Consider the following 21,857-nt stretch of genomic DNA (forward strand, 5'->3'; position numbering starts at 1 on the left):
GTGCTTTTAAAAAGTGACTTTAGCTACGCAATCTGAGAAATGGAATGCAGCTTGGGTCCTTAACGCACCGGTTTCCCCTCCCTCGCGCTTCCGTTTCACGGTTTGTGTGCTGGGGGGGTGCGCGTGTGTGAGTGCGTGATTGTGCGCGTGCGTCTGTCTGTCTCTCAGCGTCTGTGAAGCGGAGCTCCGGAGGCGATGGCGAGCGTACGGGCGGCGGGCACACTGATCAGATCTGCGGCCAGCAGATACCCTCATTTCTCCGGTAGGTGCAGCAGATCAGACTCAGACTCTGGGTTTTGTAGTTTTTTATAGTGAAATCAGCTCAATAGCGAAAAGCTGCAGTGCGTGTAGCGTCCTTACGCGACCCTGCGAGCCTCACAGGCGGATGAACTTTCACCTACTTCTGCTGGGAGGGTGACCGATGGGGGGGAATGATCAAGTGCATGACCAGAAGACCACCTTACACACCACCCCAGTGTACCAAAGAGTTGAGAATGTCAGTGTGTGTTATGTAATAAGGCATGCTATTAATTTGTGAAGTAGATTAGTTATATGTGCATTGCATTGAGTGAGTTTAGTTATAGAAGAATGAGTGAAATCAGAGCTGCTCCTTTAAACTAATTTTCCCCTTTGTTTTTCTTCATCTACAGTCAAGAATAGAAGGAAATGGCACAAAAATCAGTGTACACATTTTTTGCAGTAAACTGACAAGGCCTTGAAGGAAAGCAAATGAACTAAACACTGAAAAAAACATTTTATTATTGTAGAAAAAAGAGTATTGTAAAAAGGAATGATTTTAACAACTGAAAACTGTCATTACCTTTTGGAGAAATCTGATATAAAACCCTATATTTTAAAAATTGCACTAAATCACAGATTAGAGGTGGGCAATATGGCTTAATATAATATCACAATATTTCATTGTATTTTCACGATGGCGATACTCTTGGTGATATGTCAAAACACTGAATTTAAAAAATATATATATATATTTAAAAATATACGTACTTCAGCAATATAATATAATACAATATAATATGGCACACCCCTAACTGCGATAATAAAAAATACAAGAATTTTATCAGATTTGTAAAATAAGTCAATGACCAGAACATCATGATCATTAATGCACTTGAAATATCTCCATATATCCAGGAATGAAGTAAAATGAATGATACTGGACAGATATAATCTGTCTCTAGTAGATATATAATGGTAAATGAGAACAGTGTGAATTTTTATTTTGCTAAAAGCAGCAAAAAAAGTAGGACCCTGATGTGATAATTAGCGGTGGGCGATATGGCACAATATTTTAGGATGTAATATCGTTCACATTCACAATATTCAAAAATGTTGGTGATATTATTGCGTACCATAAGATACTATATGACACACCCATATCACAGATAGATATTGTAATGTCAGATTTTAAATAGGCTCTGGTAATGCTGCAACCTGGAACACGGAGTATCATTTTTTTTAGATCGGCCTAGTGACCCAGTGGTCTACAGTTAAGGTCACTGCACTTTTATTCTGAATAAAGTTTCCATAATTAGCTTACAGCTTATGAGTAGCAATAAAAATAAATTGAGCTTTGGAAATTGATTTGAAAAACTTGTCAATTTACAAAGCTTTTATCTGTAGTAAAGCAGTGCTGGAACAGATTTTGTTATTGCACTCTCTACTGCAGCATTTACACACTAGAAACACTAGAAGCACACGGCACATAACTACAGTAGAAAAAGACACACACAGATAACTCTGTAACTGTGTAAATAGGATTAAAAGGATCTTGACATGACAATACTGTTGTTTATTGCAATTATTTGTGCATGCATGTAGTCACAGTTATAAAGAATTTTTCAATATCCTTTTAATTGTTGTTTTTTACTGTTTGAAATGATTTCATGGCAGTGACGTCATATCAAACAAATGTTACCTTTTAGCTGCTTGATACAAAAGACGATACAAAAAAATCACACTGCTCTCTCATCATTTTTTTGACTCCAATTTTGGATACATGGAATAAATTGTTAATATTGTAACAATCAGGGACTTCTGGAGAAATCTGATATAAAATCCTGTTTTTCAAAATAGCAATTAATACAGAAAAAAATATATATTGCAAAGTGAGATATTAAATGGGCTCTGGTATGATTTTGTAGGTTGGCCTAGTGACCCAAACATTCCCCCAAAGTTTCCATATATGGTACCTGAGTGAATGATGTCCCAAACCATATTTACACCCAAGTCCTGGTGACGCTAGTCGTCTTGTCACTCCCTGTTTAGAGTACTTTTTCCACATGCACTCATACACACGCTCTCTCACAGAGGGTGTGTATGGTGGCATTACCTCTTGTGACCGGGTCAGGTGAAGGAGAAACAGAACTGGGCTGCAGGTCATGCTGCATCAGTAACTGTATCTGTATTTAGGTCAGAGTCATTATTGATTAATAAGGGATGTTAAACTGTTTTGATTAAGGTTAGGGTCATACATGATTTCTTTTGATTTTAATTGCATGATTCTGTGGCTTTAGCTCAGTCTAGTACTAAATATTAAAGAGTTACAATTGACCAAGGTCAGTAAAAGTGACCCTCAAAGTTTTGTTGGTAAAGTAGCTATAGATATAATAGCTGTATATTGGGACAGTTTTTAAGCTTTCTTATTAGAAGAAAATATCTTAAGTGATTAATTTCTGTAATACTGAAGATTTTTCTGGTTTCACAGCTCTGCAAAAACCTTTTTTCTTGTCACGATCATTACATTATTGACTTATCATTCACTAAATGGACATGCCCTCAATAATATTTGATAATTGTGATATCATCTATTGTGTTTAATTGTATGTTTGTTCACATATATAACAGTGAACAGTATTTTAGCCAGTTATGTAATATCCAATGTTTTAATAACCCCATACACACAGTGTGTACTGCAAAAAGTATGTATTTTCCAAACTATAATAAATTACAAATTTGTTGTCTTTAAAAGGGAACGAAGTTGTGCTTTAAGCTTTTCTGTTTTTTAGAGCTGGGTAATATGCCCTAAAAATCTATTTTTTTTTCACCAATAAAAGAAAATCAGTTTTTTGATTTTAACTAAAAAAATTTCCCTATTAAAAAGAGACAGACACTGGATTATACTGCAGAATGTGAGCAGTAATGAAGCAGTAAACAGGTCACAGAAAGTTGTAATGAAAGAAACATTCAAGGAGCACTATTTATTGTTTTCCACAAATAATCACGGATCCTCACCGGAGGAGGGCCACTCTGAACTATAGAAGCCCAGAAGGGAGCATAGGTAGCAGAAGTCTAAACAGAGAAAATCAGTTTTCATAAAAACGCATCGTCCTTAACTGTAAATTTTAATTAATTCATAAAATTGATTTTTTTTATTATCATTATGTCAGTGGCATGTAATTGGGCTTAAAATGACAATAATATCGTTTATCACAATAATTACTGGGGCGATTAAATCGTCCACAAAAAAATATCATTTTGACGGGCCACACACGAGAGAATAAACCTGTCCTGTTTAAATGTTTGTCCAAATATCACCCTAAAATTACCAATCTTAAGTAAACATCTTTAAACTGGTTTTTGACTGCATGTTTTACTCACACTTTTATTCATGATCACATGTTTTTTCAGTGTTGTGTGAACTAAAGATGTGATTTAGATGAAGTAATCTGAGTTTATATAAACATTACATAAAATAGTAAGCTAGAGAATGTGTTAAGCTTTTCAGGCTGTATCTACAGTCTTTAGGTTCAGTATTTTTCTTTAAGCTGAGGGCTCTGTTCACTTGTGCAAATATATATTTTTTTTGTTTAGTGAATGGACGCCGGAACTTCTCTGCATCATCAGCTCTGCTGGGTAATTATTAGCATAAGTGTTTTAAACCATCAACACACATTATTAATTTTATGATCCCTGCTTTTGGCGTATAATCCTGTACATATCTGTGATCTTTTTTTCAGCTCGCACCTATGTCAACTATGAGCTCAAAGATGACGTTGCAGTCATCAAGATCAACGACCCTTCAGGCCGGGTCAGTAACTCCAACACACTGTTCTGTCTTTCTAAGGGAAATTAGTTTTATTGTGATGTGATGTGATGTCATTTTCACTTTCATACTGCACACTTATTTTTTTTTAAGGCTGAGTGTTATGAAATGGACTTTTATCATATCAGCAAATTGTCAGCAAATATTCACTTTTTCTTTCGCAAAAATCAGTGTTGTTCAAAGGTGCAAGCAAACGTTTAGGCACCCTATAAATATGTTGCTGTGAATATTTAGGAAAATAGAAGATAAACTAGTCTATAAAAATGTTTACTAAAAAGTAAAAGTTTGGAGAGGAAAATAGACTTTTGGATGGCAGCTTTTATCAATGTCTACGACCTTAATTACATTGCTATGCCTATGGTTTGTTCTTAACAACCATTAGCAATTATTGTATTACTATCTTCAAATTCTGTAATCCTGGATCAGGCTGCTTTTGGGCCCTTTTCCCTTTCAGATTCATAAAATAATTTAGTTTAAACTCTTTTCATCTTTTACTCTCTTATCTGTTTTTTTAAAAGACACTTTAAGCAGGGGTGTTCAGACGGGTGTTTTGCATGCTTTTGTAGGTTTTATACTGATAGTAGGGTTGGGCGATGTCTCCTTAATTGGCAGATGACGATGTTTACAGTGAAACATCGCGATGGACAATGATAGAGTTGGGGGGGGGGTTAAAAATAATTAATATAAAATAAAAACTCATTTACAACAATATTTGATTAAATTTACAGGTCCTCACTCATTTTAATTTATTTAACTAAACTTTTATATTATTTATAGCTGAATTCAGCTCCGCGCTGCGCGAGAGAGAGAGAGCTCGCAGCGCATTTTGCCTGATTAAAATCAATAAATATGTAAATTTAATACCTTTTAATACCATATATTTTACTTCACTTGATAGGACCTTATTTATTAAAACTTTTTTTTTTTTTTATTCCAATGCCGCGCTTGTTCCTTATGACCTGACGCTAATTCCTTATAACTGTTTGATCCAAACTGTTATATTAATACCATTTTAACGTTTTTGTTTCTATGTTTTGAAATTCATTAGATTATATTTTTGTCAACATTTTGGGTTTATTTTCGTTTATTATTTTTGAAATAAAAATAGAAATTACATAATTTATTTTCTTTTGTACATTTTTTAAGGGGCGGGAAGTCAATAGTTACTTTTACTGGTAACTAGTTACTAGTAAGTTACTAGTAACTATAACGAATTACTTTTTCAAAGTAAGGTGCCCAACACTGGTTGATTATGAGCAAGTTTCCCGACGCACAACCAGAAGACTGATGCTATTTGCATGAATAACATGAAATGTTTAAAATTAATACAGACATGTAGAAAAAAAACAAAGTCAAGCTGTAACCTAGATATAAATAATATCCTAATAATAATAGAATAATAATAGAATAATAAATAATATAATAATATGCCAATCAGGCATATTTGTAGCAGTAGGCTATTTTAATTTTTTATCCCTGACTCTAATTCATTTAAGTCATATACCTGATTTGATAATTTTCCGTACAATCCCTGCTAAAGTTTTAGGTGAAGGAGACCTAAAGAAGGTCAGTGCATGTTTCTGGAAAAATAAAAAAGTGGGCGTGGCATCGCGATGGTTACCATCCATCGCGATGTTGGGTCATAAATGACACAACGTCCATCGGCACAACCCTAACTGATAGGTTGTGTTTGTATATGCAGGTATAATTGTGTTGTATATTTATGCAGGTTGTTGTGGGTGTGTGTTTGCTTGTGTGTGTTTGTGAGAGCAGGTGAACACGCTGACGAAGATGATGGAGTCTGAAATGATGGAGGTGTTGTATGAGGTTTGGGGTAATGGGGCAGTGAAGAGCGCTGTGGTCATCTCAACCAAACCAGGCAGCTTCATCGCAGGAGCCGACCTCAAGTACTGCACACTTATACAGATATACTGATATAACAGATCATTCAACTTTTGGCTCAGTAGTTTAGATCACTCAGGTTATGTTTGTAGCTTATAAACAGCGGGAGATATGGCCCTTAAGTAAAATCACAATATCATTTATATATTACATTACATTACATTATAATAATAAAAAACATTTTATACAAAAATACCCTTAAACCTTCACAGTGAATAGGGAAATGCTGCTTTTAAGACAGAATACCTAATTATACTTAATTATGATGGCTTTTTGTCTAAAATTATAACAGTATGTATAGTAAGTAAAAATTAACAGAAAAACAAAAATTCTAACTTTGATTTCTAAGTATTTTAAAGACAGTAAAAAAAGGTTTTATTGTGATTTAAAGGGGCACTAAACCCTATGTTAAACCAATAGAAAAACCTTTAATATATTTTAGCAAGCAAAAAATAACATGCTTAGATTTCAGTTAAGGACACACAAGAAAATGACTGCTAGATAAGAGTTTTCTTTTACAGATTTTACAGAAGCACAAGCCTACTTACTGAGGCCCCTTCTGGCAGCCTGATTACCCCATAAAAACATTAAAACAGTAAATTGTTTAATTCGATTTATCTCCAATCCATTGTTTTTTTTTATTTATAATTTTTTAATTAACAAAATGGATTTTGAAATTCTGATAACATAGACATTAAGACAGATGTTTGATACCATGTAATGTATAGTTCAGTGTGTAATGATTATTACTGTAATGCAGAGTTCATATGTGCCCTCATCACACAGTGTTCTCATCAGCCCACAAATCTGAGCAGTGATGACAGATAATCAGTGCAGTTGTCACATGGAAATATTTCAGGAATGTTGACAAGGGATTTCATTACCCACTGCTGCCAGTGCAGTTTGCTGCTAGAGCCATCATTATGCAAATCATATATTTTTTTATTTTTTTGTACTAACTATATGTATGCTAATAAGCTTGTTAGAGTCTAGACATTTCCCTACAAACTTCTGGAGAAACAGAACTTTTTTTGGAAAGCTGCCCAGTATTATGCAAAAAGCAAAAAATAGTTTAATATCTTTAGCTGCTCAGTGCATAACAATTATCAAAACAATCATTCCAACTTTTAAACATTAATGCAAATAGTACATAATGTGTGATTTTTATTTATTTTTTTCTATATACTTTTACATTTTTCTCAGTATGATCAAGGCCTGTAAGAGTGCAGAGGAGGTGTCTGGACTCTCACGGGATGGACAGAAGATGTTTGAGAAGATAGAAAACTCTCCAATCCCCATTGTGGCAGCTATTAATGGACCTTGTTTGGGAGGAGGCCTGGAGGTGAGAACGGGGAAAAAAAAGATAAAAGAAGATGTAAAAGGGAAAAAAAAGAGTGGTGTGATGAATGAGTGAGTAAGTGAGTAACTTTGTGGATAGGCAGTGTATGAGTGGGTGAATAGAGGAGTAGGTAGATGAACAGAGGATGGTAAGACAAATGGAAGGACAAAAGACCTAATGGTGTGCAAAAAAATATTATTATCGTAGTGCAATAGTTTAGGAATAATGCGTCAATTTTTTAAAATGCATGTAAAGATTGGGATTCATTTAGTGTTGTGTTTAAAGCTGACCACTAGATAGCAGAGTTTTACTTTGTCATTATTTGCATGGTTCTTATTGCAGAAAAACTAATATTTTCTTTTATTTGTTTTTTTATATTATTTTTTTAAATGTATTTTGTATTGTAATATAAAGTGATATTTTGAATGGTACACCCTGTATCATGATTCATATTGCTAAGTTCTTGCCAATACAGAGGACTGTTAATAGATGATTAGGGGTGTATAAAATGGGCTTAATATAATACCACAATACTGCAGTGATTTTGTATGACACTGATTTGTGATATAACAAAAAAAAAACACACTAAGAAATATTTTATTTATTTCCCTTATTTTATTTTATTTTTTAGAATATACTACACCAACAGGAATGTTTAATTGGGTGGGTGTATAATGGATGGATGGATGGATGGATGATTGTATTGTTGGGTAGATGGGTGTTTTAATTGGTTTAGATGGGGGGATCGATGGATGGTTTGATGCATTCTGTCAGTGTTCTTTAAATGTTAGCAATACCCACAGAACACTCAGAAAAATGGATTATGGCATAATCTTCTGTGATAATTATCTATAACATGTCTTCTTCGATCTGTGTTGCAGTTTGCGATTGCGTGTCAGTACCGTGTGGCTACTAAGTCTAAGAAAACTGTCCTGGCCTGTCCAGAGGTGTTGCTGGGTCTGCTGCCAGGGGCTGGGGGCACTCAGAGACTGCCCAAAATGGTGAGACACTTTACACACACTCCCTAAATTATACTGCTATTTATAACCGCTCCATGTAGACTCATGCTGCATTCAGGTCATCACAGACTGTAAAAATGAAAGAAGAAAAAAAAAGTAGATTAGACAAACCCTGTTCACTGTGAATCAGAAATAGAAATATCTTTGCACACAGCAGTACAGCAGAATGCTGCCTCCACATTTAACCTAATCTGTGGCAGTGAACAGCCACCTCCGTACATGTAGAGCCACTGAAGATTAGATGCTTGGCTCAAGGTCGCCTCACTCATGGATGCTGAAAGGAGAAGACTCTGTTTACCCCCTTGCCCCCACTTCCTGCCAGTCCTGTTTGAATTGGTGACCTTGTCCCAGCCTAATTCTTTAACATGTAGACTACAAGCACAAAACATGCACATAGTAGCATGGTTTGCCTGTAAAATGTACATGCTGCAGACCTTTTACTTTTTACATATTTGGCTTTTTTATTTACTGTTTCGCTGTAAATATATTTAACCTTAAACCTGTTAACCTGTTAGCATTGTCTGTATCGTCCTTGTTTGTGTGGTGTTTTTAACACCACAAGGCATACAAGCAACACACAATTATTAGAAAGTATTATTAAAAAATAAAAGAATTATTAGAATTAGTGAAAAATATTAGAGCCTCATGTTAGAAACTGACCTGCAAGGACTCATATTGGTAAAGTCTTCAAGAAACATGATTACAGCACAATTTTCTGTCTCTGAGTAGGGTTGGTATTTATATACTGCCACAGAAAGTCAAAACATAACCATTTGTATACTGTATTACTGTGACAGGGATTTACATAAGCTGTGTTTTTGTGGCTACAATACCAAAGAATTCTGGGTTATGTTATATAACTGAAAAATGTTAAAAATACAAAGTTGACTTGCTAAGCTAAGTTAGCTTCCAGTACAGATACACAGAGTATTAAACAGCTCAGTACAGCTGTTTCTGACTAACTATCCTCAGTACTGATTATAAAAAACTCATTTCTGAGCTGCTAACAGGCTAACCGCTAACAGGCTAACCGCTAACAGGCTAACCGCTAACAGGCTAACCGCTAATAGGCTAACCGCTAATAGGCTAACTGATGTGGGACTGAGTTCCAGTTAAATGAGCAGCAGCAGTAAGAGCAAAAACTGTCCCTGTCCTGTTGCTACTGTCCCGCGACACTCTCCTACTGTCCCGCGACACTCACCTACTGTCCCGCGACACTCTCCTACTGTCTCGCGACACTCACCTACTGTCCCGAGACACTCTCCTACTGTCTTGCGACACTCTCCTACTGTCCTGCAGAGCTCTTTAACTGTACCGCGGAGGTTTTTAACTGTACCGTGGAGGTTTTTTAACTGTACCGCGGAGGTTTTTAACTGTATCGCGGAGTTTTTTTTTAACTGTACCGCGGAGGTTTTTAACTGTTTTAACTGTCCTGCAGAGCTTTTTAACTGTCCTGTGGAGCTTTTAACTGTGCCGCAATGTGATACATTGTGTCTTATCTTAGTTTTTTTGAGACGACTTAAGACTTATGAGATAATTCCCCTAGATTTGACCATCAAATCTATTATATAATATTTCCAGTGTCATAATACAAAGTAGGTGAGTGTCGCGAGACAGTAGGTGAGTGTTGCGGGACAGTACGTGAGTGTCGCGAGACAGTACGTGAGTGTCGCGGGACAGTACGTGAGTGTCGCGGGACAGTACGTGAGTGTCGCGAGACAGTACGTGAGTGTCGCGAGACAGTACCTGAGTGTCGCGGGACAGTAGGTGGGTGTCGCGAGACAGTACGTGAGTGTCACGGGACAGTAGGTGGGTGTCGCGAGACAGCAGCAACAGGACAGGGACAGTTTTTGCTCTTACTGCCTCTCTAAATGAGGCTCAACACGTTTGAGGCAGACCTTGTAGACCACTGTATGCAGATTCAGTGGCTCTGCTCTTTACATGAACCGAGAACATGAATGTTGCCTTTCACATGAGAGACAGTCGTGAAACTTCCAATTGGGGGTTCTGTGTTTACAGACAATAATTTAAACTGAGTGGGCACCCATCTCCTTCTCAAACACAGTCCTGCCTAAAAATTGTGAGTGTTGCTATTAGTAAATGCTATTAGTAATTTGTTGATTGTTAGGATGAAAAATAGTCAGTAGAAAAAAAAACAAAAATCAGTTAATTAGCAGTGTAAAGAATGTGAAGAGTTTTAAGATTACTTGAATGCAGCAATGTTGTTAAAGAATAACATTTAAACATTTTATCATGGAATTCTGCCTTGTAAATCATCGTAGCCTAGTTGCTTTTACGTATGTACGTAATGTATGAATATTCTGTATAGTTAATTGTATATAATAATGTCTTTTCTGAAGCTGGGGCTTCCTGCTGCACTTGACATGGTGCTGACTGGAAGGAGTATTCGACCAGACAAGGCAAAGAAAATGGGCCTAATCCACCACGTAGTCGATCAACTGGGTAAGCAGATACATCCTCACATGGCATTAAGCCAGCTCCAAAGATATATCACTGAACTGTTTTGTTTTTTTTTGGTGACATTGCTATGTTGTGTACATTTTAATTAAGCAATTATAAGTATATTTTAGGAATGAGTTTAGCAAGAAATGGGCGACTCCCTGCTTTCTTCCTGACAACTTTGGCTTTATAAGCTACAGTTATCCGTGTTTCTATGCATTAGAAAGAGAAAAGTGTGGTGCATTTAGATGTTTAATTCAGTTTGTTTAATACTGTGTTTTACTGCATCTTTAATATATGCTGTTTTGTCTAGTATAGCATATGTATGGTGTTCATCATGAATGTACCATTTGATACCAAAACCTTTACATTTTTATAAAATGTAAAAGTTGGAAGTAAATCCACCTCTTATAGAAAAATGTTAAAACTAGTTATACAGAGGGTATGATTTAATATCTTGCAATACTGTAAGTGATTTTTGTTGTTTGTTATTTTAAAGTGTGCTCATTTGTTTATTCATTCATTTAAATTTTATTTTATGGAGAAAATGTCTCAGTATAAATCAGCATACCATCCAATGTATAGAATGCATAGAAAAAAAATATAGTCACAGTAATAGTAATAGACATAGTAATGTGATACTTAGAGATGTCGATATTTTATTTTAATTAGACTGCCTGCAATGTGTTTGTGTGTGTTTGTGTTCAGGTCCTGGACTGAATGACCCAGAGGCGAGTACAATGAAATATCTGGAGGAGGTGGCTGTGGGCGTGGCTAAGGACCTTGCTAAAAAGAAAATCTCTTTGGAGAAGAAAAAAGGCCTAATGCAAAGTAATTCACACACACACACACATCATTAAGATGCTTTTTTATTATTACCTTTACTGTGAAATACCCTAACCTTTAGCACACCTTCAGCACAACTACAGTACACTGTAAATCTAATCTAAAATTTACACTGGATGCTAATATGTATGGGTCTGTGTGTGTTAGAGCTGCAGGACTCTGTGTTGGGATTGTCTTTTGTAAGAAAACAAATCTACAATACAGTCCAGAAGAAAGTGATGAAGCAAACCAAAGGCCTTTACCCTGCACCACTCAAGATCATAGAGGTACACACACACACACACACACACACACACACACACACACATATACACATAGTCAATGTCAAGGACAGGGGTCGGCCAGCAATTTTCCAAGCTATCAGGTGGTGGGCCACAAAAAAAATCTGTTTTGGAAAATGAAGTGTATTGGGATGCTACAGAGTAGTTGCTCTCCAGCCCAGAGGGTTGTTGAACCCAATTGCAAAACAGTTGATCTCAAAACAGGTAAACCTCAAGAAATACGCTATCGCTGCCTCGGCTAGTGAATTGGGACACAGCCAGGAAGAAACGCCCTTATAAGGAGATGAGGAGCCCGGACAAAAAAACGAGAACGGGCAGAAACTAAAATCACGCCGAGTGCGACAGAGAGACAGAGGAGAAATGTAAACAAAATTTTACCAGAGAAGCATTTTTTTTTCATTATCGTTCATTATAGTTCAAACAACCTCACGGAACAGATGTTTCATGGCTGAAGATGTGGCCCGCAGGCCGCCTATTGCCGACCCCTGGTCTCGGAAGCACAGCTCAAGTCAAAAGCTTATAGCAGAGATCAAGTCTGAATCTGAGTGTTTGTTTCATAATCAGCTTGCTATTTTAAACACTGAAGCTGATGCCCCTGTAAGCTGCAATAGAACAGCAATACAGTCATTACTAGGAATGTCCTGATCCAATCCAGCGGATCCAGTCCGATTTACATCCGTTCCTTTGTTTTTACCGCTGTGTCGCTGTTTTAGAGGCATCATGAATGGACAATTGGATAATTCACAGGCCTCTGGAGTGAGACATGTTAAGAAAGGTAACAAAGCAGTTTACAGTCTGCTGTGTGTGTGTGTGCGTGTGTGTTGTGTGTTTAGTGTGTGCAAACAGGTATAGAGAAGGGTTCTGCTGAAGGATACAAAGTAGAGTCTGAGGTGAGTATCACTCTCGTTTATCTCCCCACCCACCAAAGAAACAGAGCTGCTTAGCTACTATGTTTTATTAGTTTAAACAGCTTATGCGATCTACATTTTAGTCTGGTAGTAATAGTGAATAAAAGCTTATACTTCAGAATTGAGAAATCTCCAATACACAGCTGTCTGTGGACTAAAGTACAGATTAGCCTAAATCAGCAGCCATACTGAAGTTAGACGTTTTTGTGTTTAGATTCGAGTTATGTTGAGGGGGGAATAAATAACTTGAAATTATGATCATAACAAAATGGTGTTTTAAAGTAAAAAGTTAATATTGCATGTTATTTTTGCCAGTATGTTAGTGTAGTTTGCTATTGGTTTAACTTCTTTTTTTTTGGTTTCCAGCACTTTGGGAAACTGGCGATGAGTTCAGAGTCCAATGCCCTGATTGGTCTATACCAAGGCCAGGTGGCTTGCAAGAAGAATAACTTTGGCAAGCCAGAGAAAGACGTAAAGTAAGTGTACACTACTCACTAATGTGCATCATTAGTGGCACCCAACAGGCATCCAATAGGTTCATGTCTGGGCTGTTTGTGGTTGCTTAATATTGTCTATAATATTTTATTTGTTTATGTGAAGCTCCACCATCTTTTTGAATGACCATTAAGGCAGTGGAGCTAAGCATGATTGTAGGAGAACAATATCTAGAAGTTCTCTAATCAGATATGTAACGTCTAACACAGGTAGTGACTAATAAACTCACCAGATGTCATTACAAATAATTATAAGACAGAAAATGCACTTGACTTCTTATTGCAACAATCTACATGGAATTAATGTGTTAAAAGTATTAATTGCTCCATCAAGGCACTAAATGTGGTAGTTGTGGCATGACCACATATTACAGGGTGAAATAATGACACCGTATATAGTGTCAAATAAAGAGTTTTTGGATAACAGGATTTAGGCTAGAAATCTAGCCTAGAGTCCAGTACTGGAATCATTCTTCTCTTTAGATGTAAGGATAATGCAAAATCTTCATCTTAGAGGCTCTTAACAAAATTCCATAAATGGATATGTTCCTTTGTCACACTTTGCAAATCAGTCCAGTCCAGTCCTATTTTTGTACAGTTCTGTGCATTTAAATAAAATGAACATTTTAAGCATGCCCAGATGAACGAGAACTTACCCGATTGGCCTGTTGGAGCAGCATAGATGCAGTAACTGTCATTTCCCTTTGATTGGTCAGGAAATTAGCCATCCTGGGGGCAGGACTGATGGGAGCAGGAATTGCCCAGGTATCGGTGGATAAAGGCATATCCACCATCCTGAAGGACACCGTAACAGAAGGAGTAGTCAGAGGATACAACCAGGTCTACAAAGGGTAAGATCTTCTTACACACATACACATGCATGTGTACATTTCCACTGCAGAGATGTCATCAAGTTTCACTGATCGTTCAAAAGACAGGCAATGTCCACGCTGTTTCGTGAGTAGGCTACACAGATTGCCTTGTTTGATTGTTGACTAATAATGGGTAAATACTCTGATGACTGGCTCATAAATCATAAATAGAAAGACTGCTTGGCTAAGGATCCCCAACTAATAAAGAAGGTAAAAAAACAACATAAGGGAGGCAGCAGTTGTAAGTCATATGTTGGGGGGAAAAGAACTTGTCTTGTCACTGCATCCTCTGTATCGAGAGTCACAGTGTTAAGATAAATAGATAAATAAAAATAAATCATTAATTGCATAATTCTTTTACACATCAATTTACTGAAATTATTATATTTATTTTTATTTATTTTACAGAGTCTGGAACAATTTTTTCTTTCTTTCAAATAAGCAGTAATTCTGTATACAAAACCTGTAGGATGAACCTATATCCACCAGAGGGAGACGGAGAGCTATAAATAAAAGAAAGCTGTCGGGGAACCACTAGGGCACAGTAATATCTTTTTGTCAAATTGATTGTTACACAGGTGATAATAAAACAAAGTCATCTAGAGCTTAAATGCCTTGTCCTGTATACAAGCTACAAGTGAAGGTGATACAAAACCCTTTTTTCTTGCAGTAAAATAACTTATTTACATTCAGAAAATTTAAGGGCTTTGAAATCTCCTACAGGACACTTGGAGAAGCCCAAATTCTGCATTTTTGAAAATAGACGTAAAAATTAGTCAAACAATGAAATTAAATGTTTGGAGCACATGAAATGTTTGATTTATAGTAAGGAAAATGTTGATTTTAAAATGAAGTTCAGGAAAAAACAATTTTATGATTTTATTCATTATATTTTGACATTAGCAGATTTACTTCAATATTTTGAAATATTTTCTATTACATTTCCAGTTATGCTTTTCAGTAATGTTCTTTATCAAACATAAAAGCTTTTTTATTTAATGCTTAAATAGAAATCTTCAAGATTTAATGGTGTAATATCAGGCAATTGACAATCAGACAATTGACAAAAATCCTGGCCTGTTAAAAGGTTAAGACTGAAAAGGAGATGCAATAACTAGAAGACTGATTAATAAAATCATACCTGCTAATCCAATATTGATCACTCTGAAATCAGTAGTATTCATAAGGAGTTTGGCCCCAATTTTCTCAAATATCAGCATCTACTCTACTCCTAGTGATTGGTTATATTTATTCTAGATCTGAGGATTGGTTTTTACATTCCCAGTCATCCCAGAAAAATTGGATAGAGCTTTTTCAAATCAGAGAACACAATTCCAGTACTCCAACGCTCAGCACAGGGTGGGCTATATACTTTATATCCCTTAACTGACTTTAGCTATAGTTTAGCTCAGATGGAGGTCCTCCTGTTCTATTGGTCAATGCTTATTGCAGAATTCACAGTAGAGTTGAAGTGTTCACAAACATTTGGATGTATAGTGAAGAGTTTTTCATTGATTTATATTTGAGTTTAAGGTTCCAACAGTAACCAGATCTCTCTCTCTCTCTCTCTCTCTCTCTCTCTCTCTCTCTCGCAGCATGAATGATAAAGTGAAAAAGAAGAGCATGACCTCATTCGAAAGGGACACAAATATGTCCTTCTTGTCAGGACAGATCGACTACAGTGGCTTCCAGAATGCAGATATCGTGATCGAGGCAGTGTTTGAAGACCTGTCAATCAAACACAAAGTACTGAAAGAGGTGGAAGCTGTGAGTATGCTTTGTTTTATTTGTAGACAGGTGTGTTTTTAGTGTTAAAACTGGTAAACTCTTTTTAATGGAATAATCTAATTTGTTGTTATTTAAATGAGTGACTGTGTGTGTTCACTGATGGCAGGTGATTTCTCCTCACTGCATTTTTGCATCCAACACATCAGCACTGCCCATCAAAGATATCGCAGCTGCCAGCAAGAGACCCGACAAGGTGTGTGTTTAACTGTGCGGATAAAATGGCGTATCTGTTCGGGACAAACCAATGCACATCGGATAAAAACACAGACGTGCTCTGGGCCAAACCAGGCAGAGCTTAGTACTTCGTTGGGTCTGGTTTGTTGCTCATCTTGCATCTCTGTTGTGTTTCTGTGATGCTACACTTCTGCAATTCTGAGTTCCACCATTTGCAGCCCATCATTGTTACGTTTTCAATTACAGCTAACATCTAGAAAATTGTTTTTTTTGGCATTTGTTTGAATCATTCACATCTGAAATTAGAATGTATGTGGCTGAAATAAAACAGTTTGTGTGTGTTTGTGTTGTAGGTCATTGGGATGCACTATTTCTCACCAGTTGATAAGATGCAGTTGCTGGAGATCATCACCACAGATAAAACGTCTAAAGACACCACAGCTACAGCCGTGGCTCTGGGGCTCAAACAGGGCAAACTCATCATAGTGGTTGGGGTAAGATGTTTGAGTGTATATAAATAGCCATATTCGGATTAGGGAAATGGAGTATTGTACTAAAACTTTACTACAGAATGTCTGTAGGATTCACACGGGTTGAGAAATCTCAGTATACATGACTAAGATGGAAGGGGCTACTCGATTTACACACTGACATCACCTATAAATAAAATGTGTGTAGATATGGAACATTAGATATGTACACCAACCAGCTATAATATTAAAACACTATAAACCTTAACCAAAACAGCTCTGACCCATCAATTTTTTGTAAATAAATGTTGAATTTATTTATTTTAATGAATTCGTTTTGATTATTCAAGGGCTGTAAAATGGTATCTGGTCCAGGAAATAAGAAAGCCAATAATGAGATTCCTTAAAATGTACGAAAGTGTATATTGGACAGATATTGAAGAACAGGACTGTAGTTGTGGACCATCTTCTTTTGATCATTCACTCTTTCTCACTCTATTCTCAGGATGGACCAGGATTCTATACTACACGCTGTCTGGGTCCTACACTATCAGAAGCAGTAAGGGTACTACAGGTAAGTGAATATATCCTGCATTTCATTTGTTGTGGTTGATTTTAGATTGGTTAACCAATAATTGATTTAACTTTTTGCTGTCTAACATATTTGAGTTTTGTGAGAATAACCCTTTACTGAATGTCTGGGTCAGACAGTGTATTTTAGTCTGGTAAAAAAAAGTCTTTTTGCCTCTGTGGTCATCTGAGCTCTCTAAATAGCTGGCATTTAATTCATCTAGCACTTTCAAATATATTAAAAACAGGCATTTTAATAGTTTATAGAATTTTCTCTTGTCTAGGCTTAATAAATTATTATTGTGCAAGAAATAACTAATATTATTGTCATTTAATACTAATTTGTAAAACTGATACAATAATGATATAAAAGCATGATTTTGTAATTACACCCAAGAACAGGGACAACTTAATTATTAAGAACATTTAATTTTACTGAAGGGGTACTGAAAATATCTTCACAGTTGCATAATTTAAATGACCTAAATGTATTTTTGCCTTGCTTTGCGAAGAAAAAAATATTTATTGAGCGTAGACCTGTTTTGTGTGGTACATGTTTTGTGTGGTAAAACATTTATCAAGCACCTAAGAGTGAAATTACTGATCTAAAATTACAACTCAGCTGTCTAATAGAATTTAGTAAACTTTTAACTGATCCTGGATCAGTATTCTTACTCTGAAAAGTTTGATAAATATGGACTATTACATGAATTATTACATAATCAGGACAGACCTATGTCTCATACTTAGGCAGAATAATTACAAACCTTCCTTACAAAAATCCCGTTGGCTGTGTTTACAGGAAGGGGTAACGCCGAAAAAGCTGGACTCCTTGACCACGTCTTTTGGCTTTCCTGTGGGATTGACGGCTCTGATAGACGAGGTGGGCGTGGACGTGGCGGCTCATGTTGCAGAGGATCTTGGGAAGGCGTTTGGGCCTCGATTTGGGGGAGGAAATCCAGAACTGCTGAAGACGATGGTGCAGAAAGGCTTTAAGGGTACAAGGGCATCTTTAACAACACATTCATTTATGTGCTGCTGTAATCATGTGCACATTTTTATATTGTATATCTGAGTGATGAACAATTAACCACTGAACATGTGTTTATCTTCTCCAGGTCGTAAGACTGGTAAGGGATGGTACATATATGCTGGCAAGAAGGAGAAGCAGCTGAACTCTGGAGCAGAAGAGGTTCTAAAAGCCTTCAAGCTGACAGCGCCCCCTGCTGTGTAAGTGCCACTCAACCTACTAATGGATCTCCAAAAATTTGAATATAATTGGAAAGTTACTTTATTTCAGTAATTTAGTTTAAAAAGTTAAACTAATATATTATATAGATGTTTTACAAACAGAGTGATCTATTTTAAGTGTTAATTACTAGTATTGTTGATGATTGTGCCTTACAGCCAATGAAAACCCAAAAGTCAGTATCTCAAAAAAATTGAATATTATATAAGACCAACTGTTACTTTTGCCACTGTGTGCAAGTCCTGCTGGAAAATGAAATTTGCATCTACATAAAAGTTGTCAGCCGAGGGAAACATGAAATGCTGTAAGATTTTCCAGGAAAACACTGCACTGACTTTAGACTTTAATATAACACAGTGGATCAACACCAGCAGATGACAGATGCAGCATCACGCGCTTTATAATATAGTGCACCTTATAGTGTGAAAAATACTTAGAACTTCAAGACTTAGAACTTTAAGTTCAGTTAGAATGCAGCATTAGGTTATTAGAGCTGTTATTAGAGTTTGCTTGTTTGTACTGATACAGTTTGTGGTATTTATGTCTAAATCATGACATACTTTCCTCAAAACAAATAGAATAGATTTGTGTATGTGGAATGTACAGAAAGTTACGTGACATTCCATAACTTAAAACTAATGAACATTTGATTCATATCTGTTAATATTCTGTTGTCATTGTGTCTGTGCAGGTCTGGGGATGAAGATGTTCAGTATCGTCTGACGTCTCGTTTTGTGAATGAGGCTGTTCTGTGTCTGCAGGAGGGAATTCTGGCCGATCCCATTCAGGGAGACATTGGAGCCGTGTTTGGCCTGGGCTTCCCTCCCTGCCTAGGAGGTGACCCCACACACACACACACACACACACACACACACCTCTTCACAAATACACACACTTTGATGCACATGAAGGTCTTCAATCATTTCAAAACATTTTCTCCTCAGATCCAGCTTCCTTATACTTTTTTGTAAAATTACTGATGTGATGTTTGTGAATGCATATAATGATATTTGTCTGCTGTGGTACTGTAGGCGATTAGCATGTTCTAAACAGATGTAGTGATGGTTAACAATTTCCCATTTCATGTCCTTTTAAGAACATTTTCATTTTAGAACCGGTTTAGAAATAGTGTTACAACAGTGACAGTTATGGCAACCCAAATTACATGCATACAGTTATTAGCTAAATTTTGTGTTCTAGCAACTCTTAGAATTCTTATAGTAATCATACAGTGCGTGTCATATGTACACAGTCTATGAAAATCACTTCTACTCTGAACAGGTCATCCATTGCACATTATATTAGGAACTCTGATGTGATTTGATAGAAGATATCTCTTTATGAAGTTGTTTTGTTTAGTCAATAAACAATAAAGAGTGCATCATATCTTCAGGACTTTTTCATTGAACATTAATAAATCACAAAAAAATATTATTATTATTATTATTATTATTATTATACTATCTGCTCAGTTTACAGCATTATGTTGCACATTCACTTACATTTAACTTGCCATTCCAGCACTGTACACAGTAAAATTATTTCTGTACTTTGTAAACTCTATCTTTGATTAAGAATTTTTTTTTAATTATTTTACGGTATTTTTCACTTTATAAGGCGCACTATCAAGCCACAGTTAGCGTTAGTAAATACTCACCTCTGAACAGCAAAAGAGCTAATGCTTAGCGTGTAATGCTATTTCTGCTCCATCAGCACTAGCCACAGCTAGCTACAGGCTGATAATACTCACTTCTGAACGGCGAAAGAGCTAGAGCTTAGCACGGTTAGCGGCTAAAGCTAATGCTGCTGCAGCCTCGGTGCTGGAGAACTAAACTGAAACTCTTGTATAAAGCTGTATTTTAGCAGAGTGGCTTTACTGCTCCTTACAACCTGACTGGTAAATAAAATATAAAATGCACCGATTAAAAGGCGCACTAATGATTTTTGGGAAATTTTAATGAATTTTAAGTTTGCCTTTTAGTGCGTAAAATACGGTACATTCTTATTGTTTTGTGTGATGAAATCATTTCTCTGTCAGTTGTACTGTCTCTGACCTCTGTACATAACAAACTCTGACTTTTGCTTTATTATTTTTGTGATCTGTATCTGTGCTGTAGGTCCGTTCCGGTTTGTGGACTCGTTTGGAGCAGATAAACTAGTTCAGAAGATGAAACGTTACGAGGACGTTTATGGAATCCAGTTCACCCCCTGCCAGCTGCTCTTGGACTATGCTAAGGACCCCAGCAAGAAGTTCCACAAGTGAACCTAAACCAGAGGTCAATAACAGCTTTTTGAACTTGGGTTCGAGGGTCACCATAACTCATCCGTCCACCTCTAATAATCATGTTGGGTGCTCTGTTTCTCTATTTTCACTGTTTAAGACATGATAAGCAATAATCACACATTGGTACTCTGTATAATTATGCTCATTTCTTGCTGAACACATTTATGTTTTTAGTTTTTGTGCCTTACTGTACAATCATGTTGACATAACTTGTTTCAGTTAACATATGTGCAATAGATGATAAGTGCTAATGATTTTAGGCATTTTCTGGGAATTGCGTCCTTATTTAATGGCTTGATATCATGATCCCTCAGCCGTGATGAACTGTAACTAATGCAGCTATATTGTGATCAGGTTCTTCCCCGCCATGAATTCAGACTGTCTGTCTGTGTGGGAAGATGGGAGATATGACTTTTGCACTTTCTGCTGTTGTTTATTTGTTGTGTATAGAATTTTTCTTTTTTTTTCGTTTGTGAATAATTGTAATTTAATGAACTTTAACTCTACAGATATTAGGCAGTACTCTAGAAATAACTGGCTGCTTTTCATGCTTCATATCATAATTCCTTTAGATAAATCCTGCACCTAAATCTGGATGTTTTGTTTCTGTAATAGATGGAAAGGTAGCCGTCCCTCTGCCCACAGCTGCTGTACATTATGTGTAATATAATGGAATAAAAATACCTACTGTGTCTCACTCTACAGTAGTTTTTATCTGCCTCTTCACTCTGTTTTAAGTCTTAAGTGGCCAAAGTTGTGGTTTGTAAATTTAATCAGTCTCTCAATGTTAAAATAGTTGCACCGAGAAACAAGTGTTGGATTGTAATACTTTGAGTCAGGATGGTAAAGATACTAGGAACAACAATGTCATAAAGTCATGTTCATATTTATTGAGCTACACTTACATAATTAATGTAATGTATGTGTAACACAACATGTTGAACCAATCCTTATCTTATCCTGCAAAAATCTATCCCAATCAGGTTTAATTTTTACAGAATTTCTGCAGATTTTGTAGTAGAAGTTGAGTGCAGATTGCATAATATCTGTCTACAAGGCAAAGTCTTCATATGACAGCAGTATATGGATGAACCTTTTCCTGCAGAGACAAAAGTAGGACCACTGGTTGCAGGTA

At 36.3% G+C, this 21,857-nt stretch overlaps 1 protein-coding gene across 1 annotated transcript; it reads left to right on the forward strand.

The window, feature by feature from the left end:
* The first annotated feature begins 103 nt into the window (after nt 1-103).
* Nucleotides 104-21,424, forward strand: hadhaa (hydroxyacyl-CoA dehydrogenase trifunctional multienzyme complex subunit alpha a). Its single transcript, XM_007260460.4, has 20 exons — nt 104-262; nt 3,835-3,876; nt 3,981-4,051; nt 5,840-5,973; nt 7,172-7,310; nt 8,189-8,308; nt 10,687-10,789; nt 11,495-11,617; nt 11,780-11,898; nt 12,747-12,803; nt 13,188-13,297; nt 14,032-14,166; nt 15,783-15,954; nt 16,082-16,168; nt 16,503-16,643; nt 17,125-17,193; nt 17,992-18,187; nt 18,308-18,419; nt 19,130-19,275; nt 20,556-21,424. The coding sequence occupies exons 1-20, from the start codon at nt 196-198 to the stop codon at nt 20,699-20,701; spliced, it is 2,289 nt and encodes a 762-aa protein (XP_007260522.3). The 5' UTR covers nt 104-195; the 3' UTR covers nt 20,702-21,424.
* The last annotated feature ends 433 nt before the right edge of the window (nt 21,425-21,857 follow it).

Source organism: Astyanax mexicanus, chromosome 1, assembly GCF_023375975.1.
Source record: "Astyanax mexicanus isolate ESR-SI-001 chromosome 1, AstMex3_surface, whole genome shotgun sequence".
Taxonomy (NCBI): domain Eukaryota; kingdom Metazoa; phylum Chordata; class Actinopteri; order Characiformes; family Acestrorhamphidae; genus Astyanax; species Astyanax mexicanus.

Bases quoted from the DNA above. Each gene is read 5' to 3' on its own strand.
- hadhaa (XM_007260460.4), top strand. From the start codon at position 196: ATGGCGAGCGTACGGGCGGCGGGCACACTGATCAGATCTGCGGCCAGC. The intron at 11,899-12,746 runs GTACACACACAC...TTGTGTGTTTAG, and splicing joins CACCACTCAAGATCATAGAG to TGTGTGCAAACAGGTATAGA. The intron at 18,420-19,129 runs GTAAGTGCCACT...GTGTCTGTGCAG, and splicing joins CTGACAGCGCCCCCTGCTGT to GTCTGGGGATGAAGATGTTC.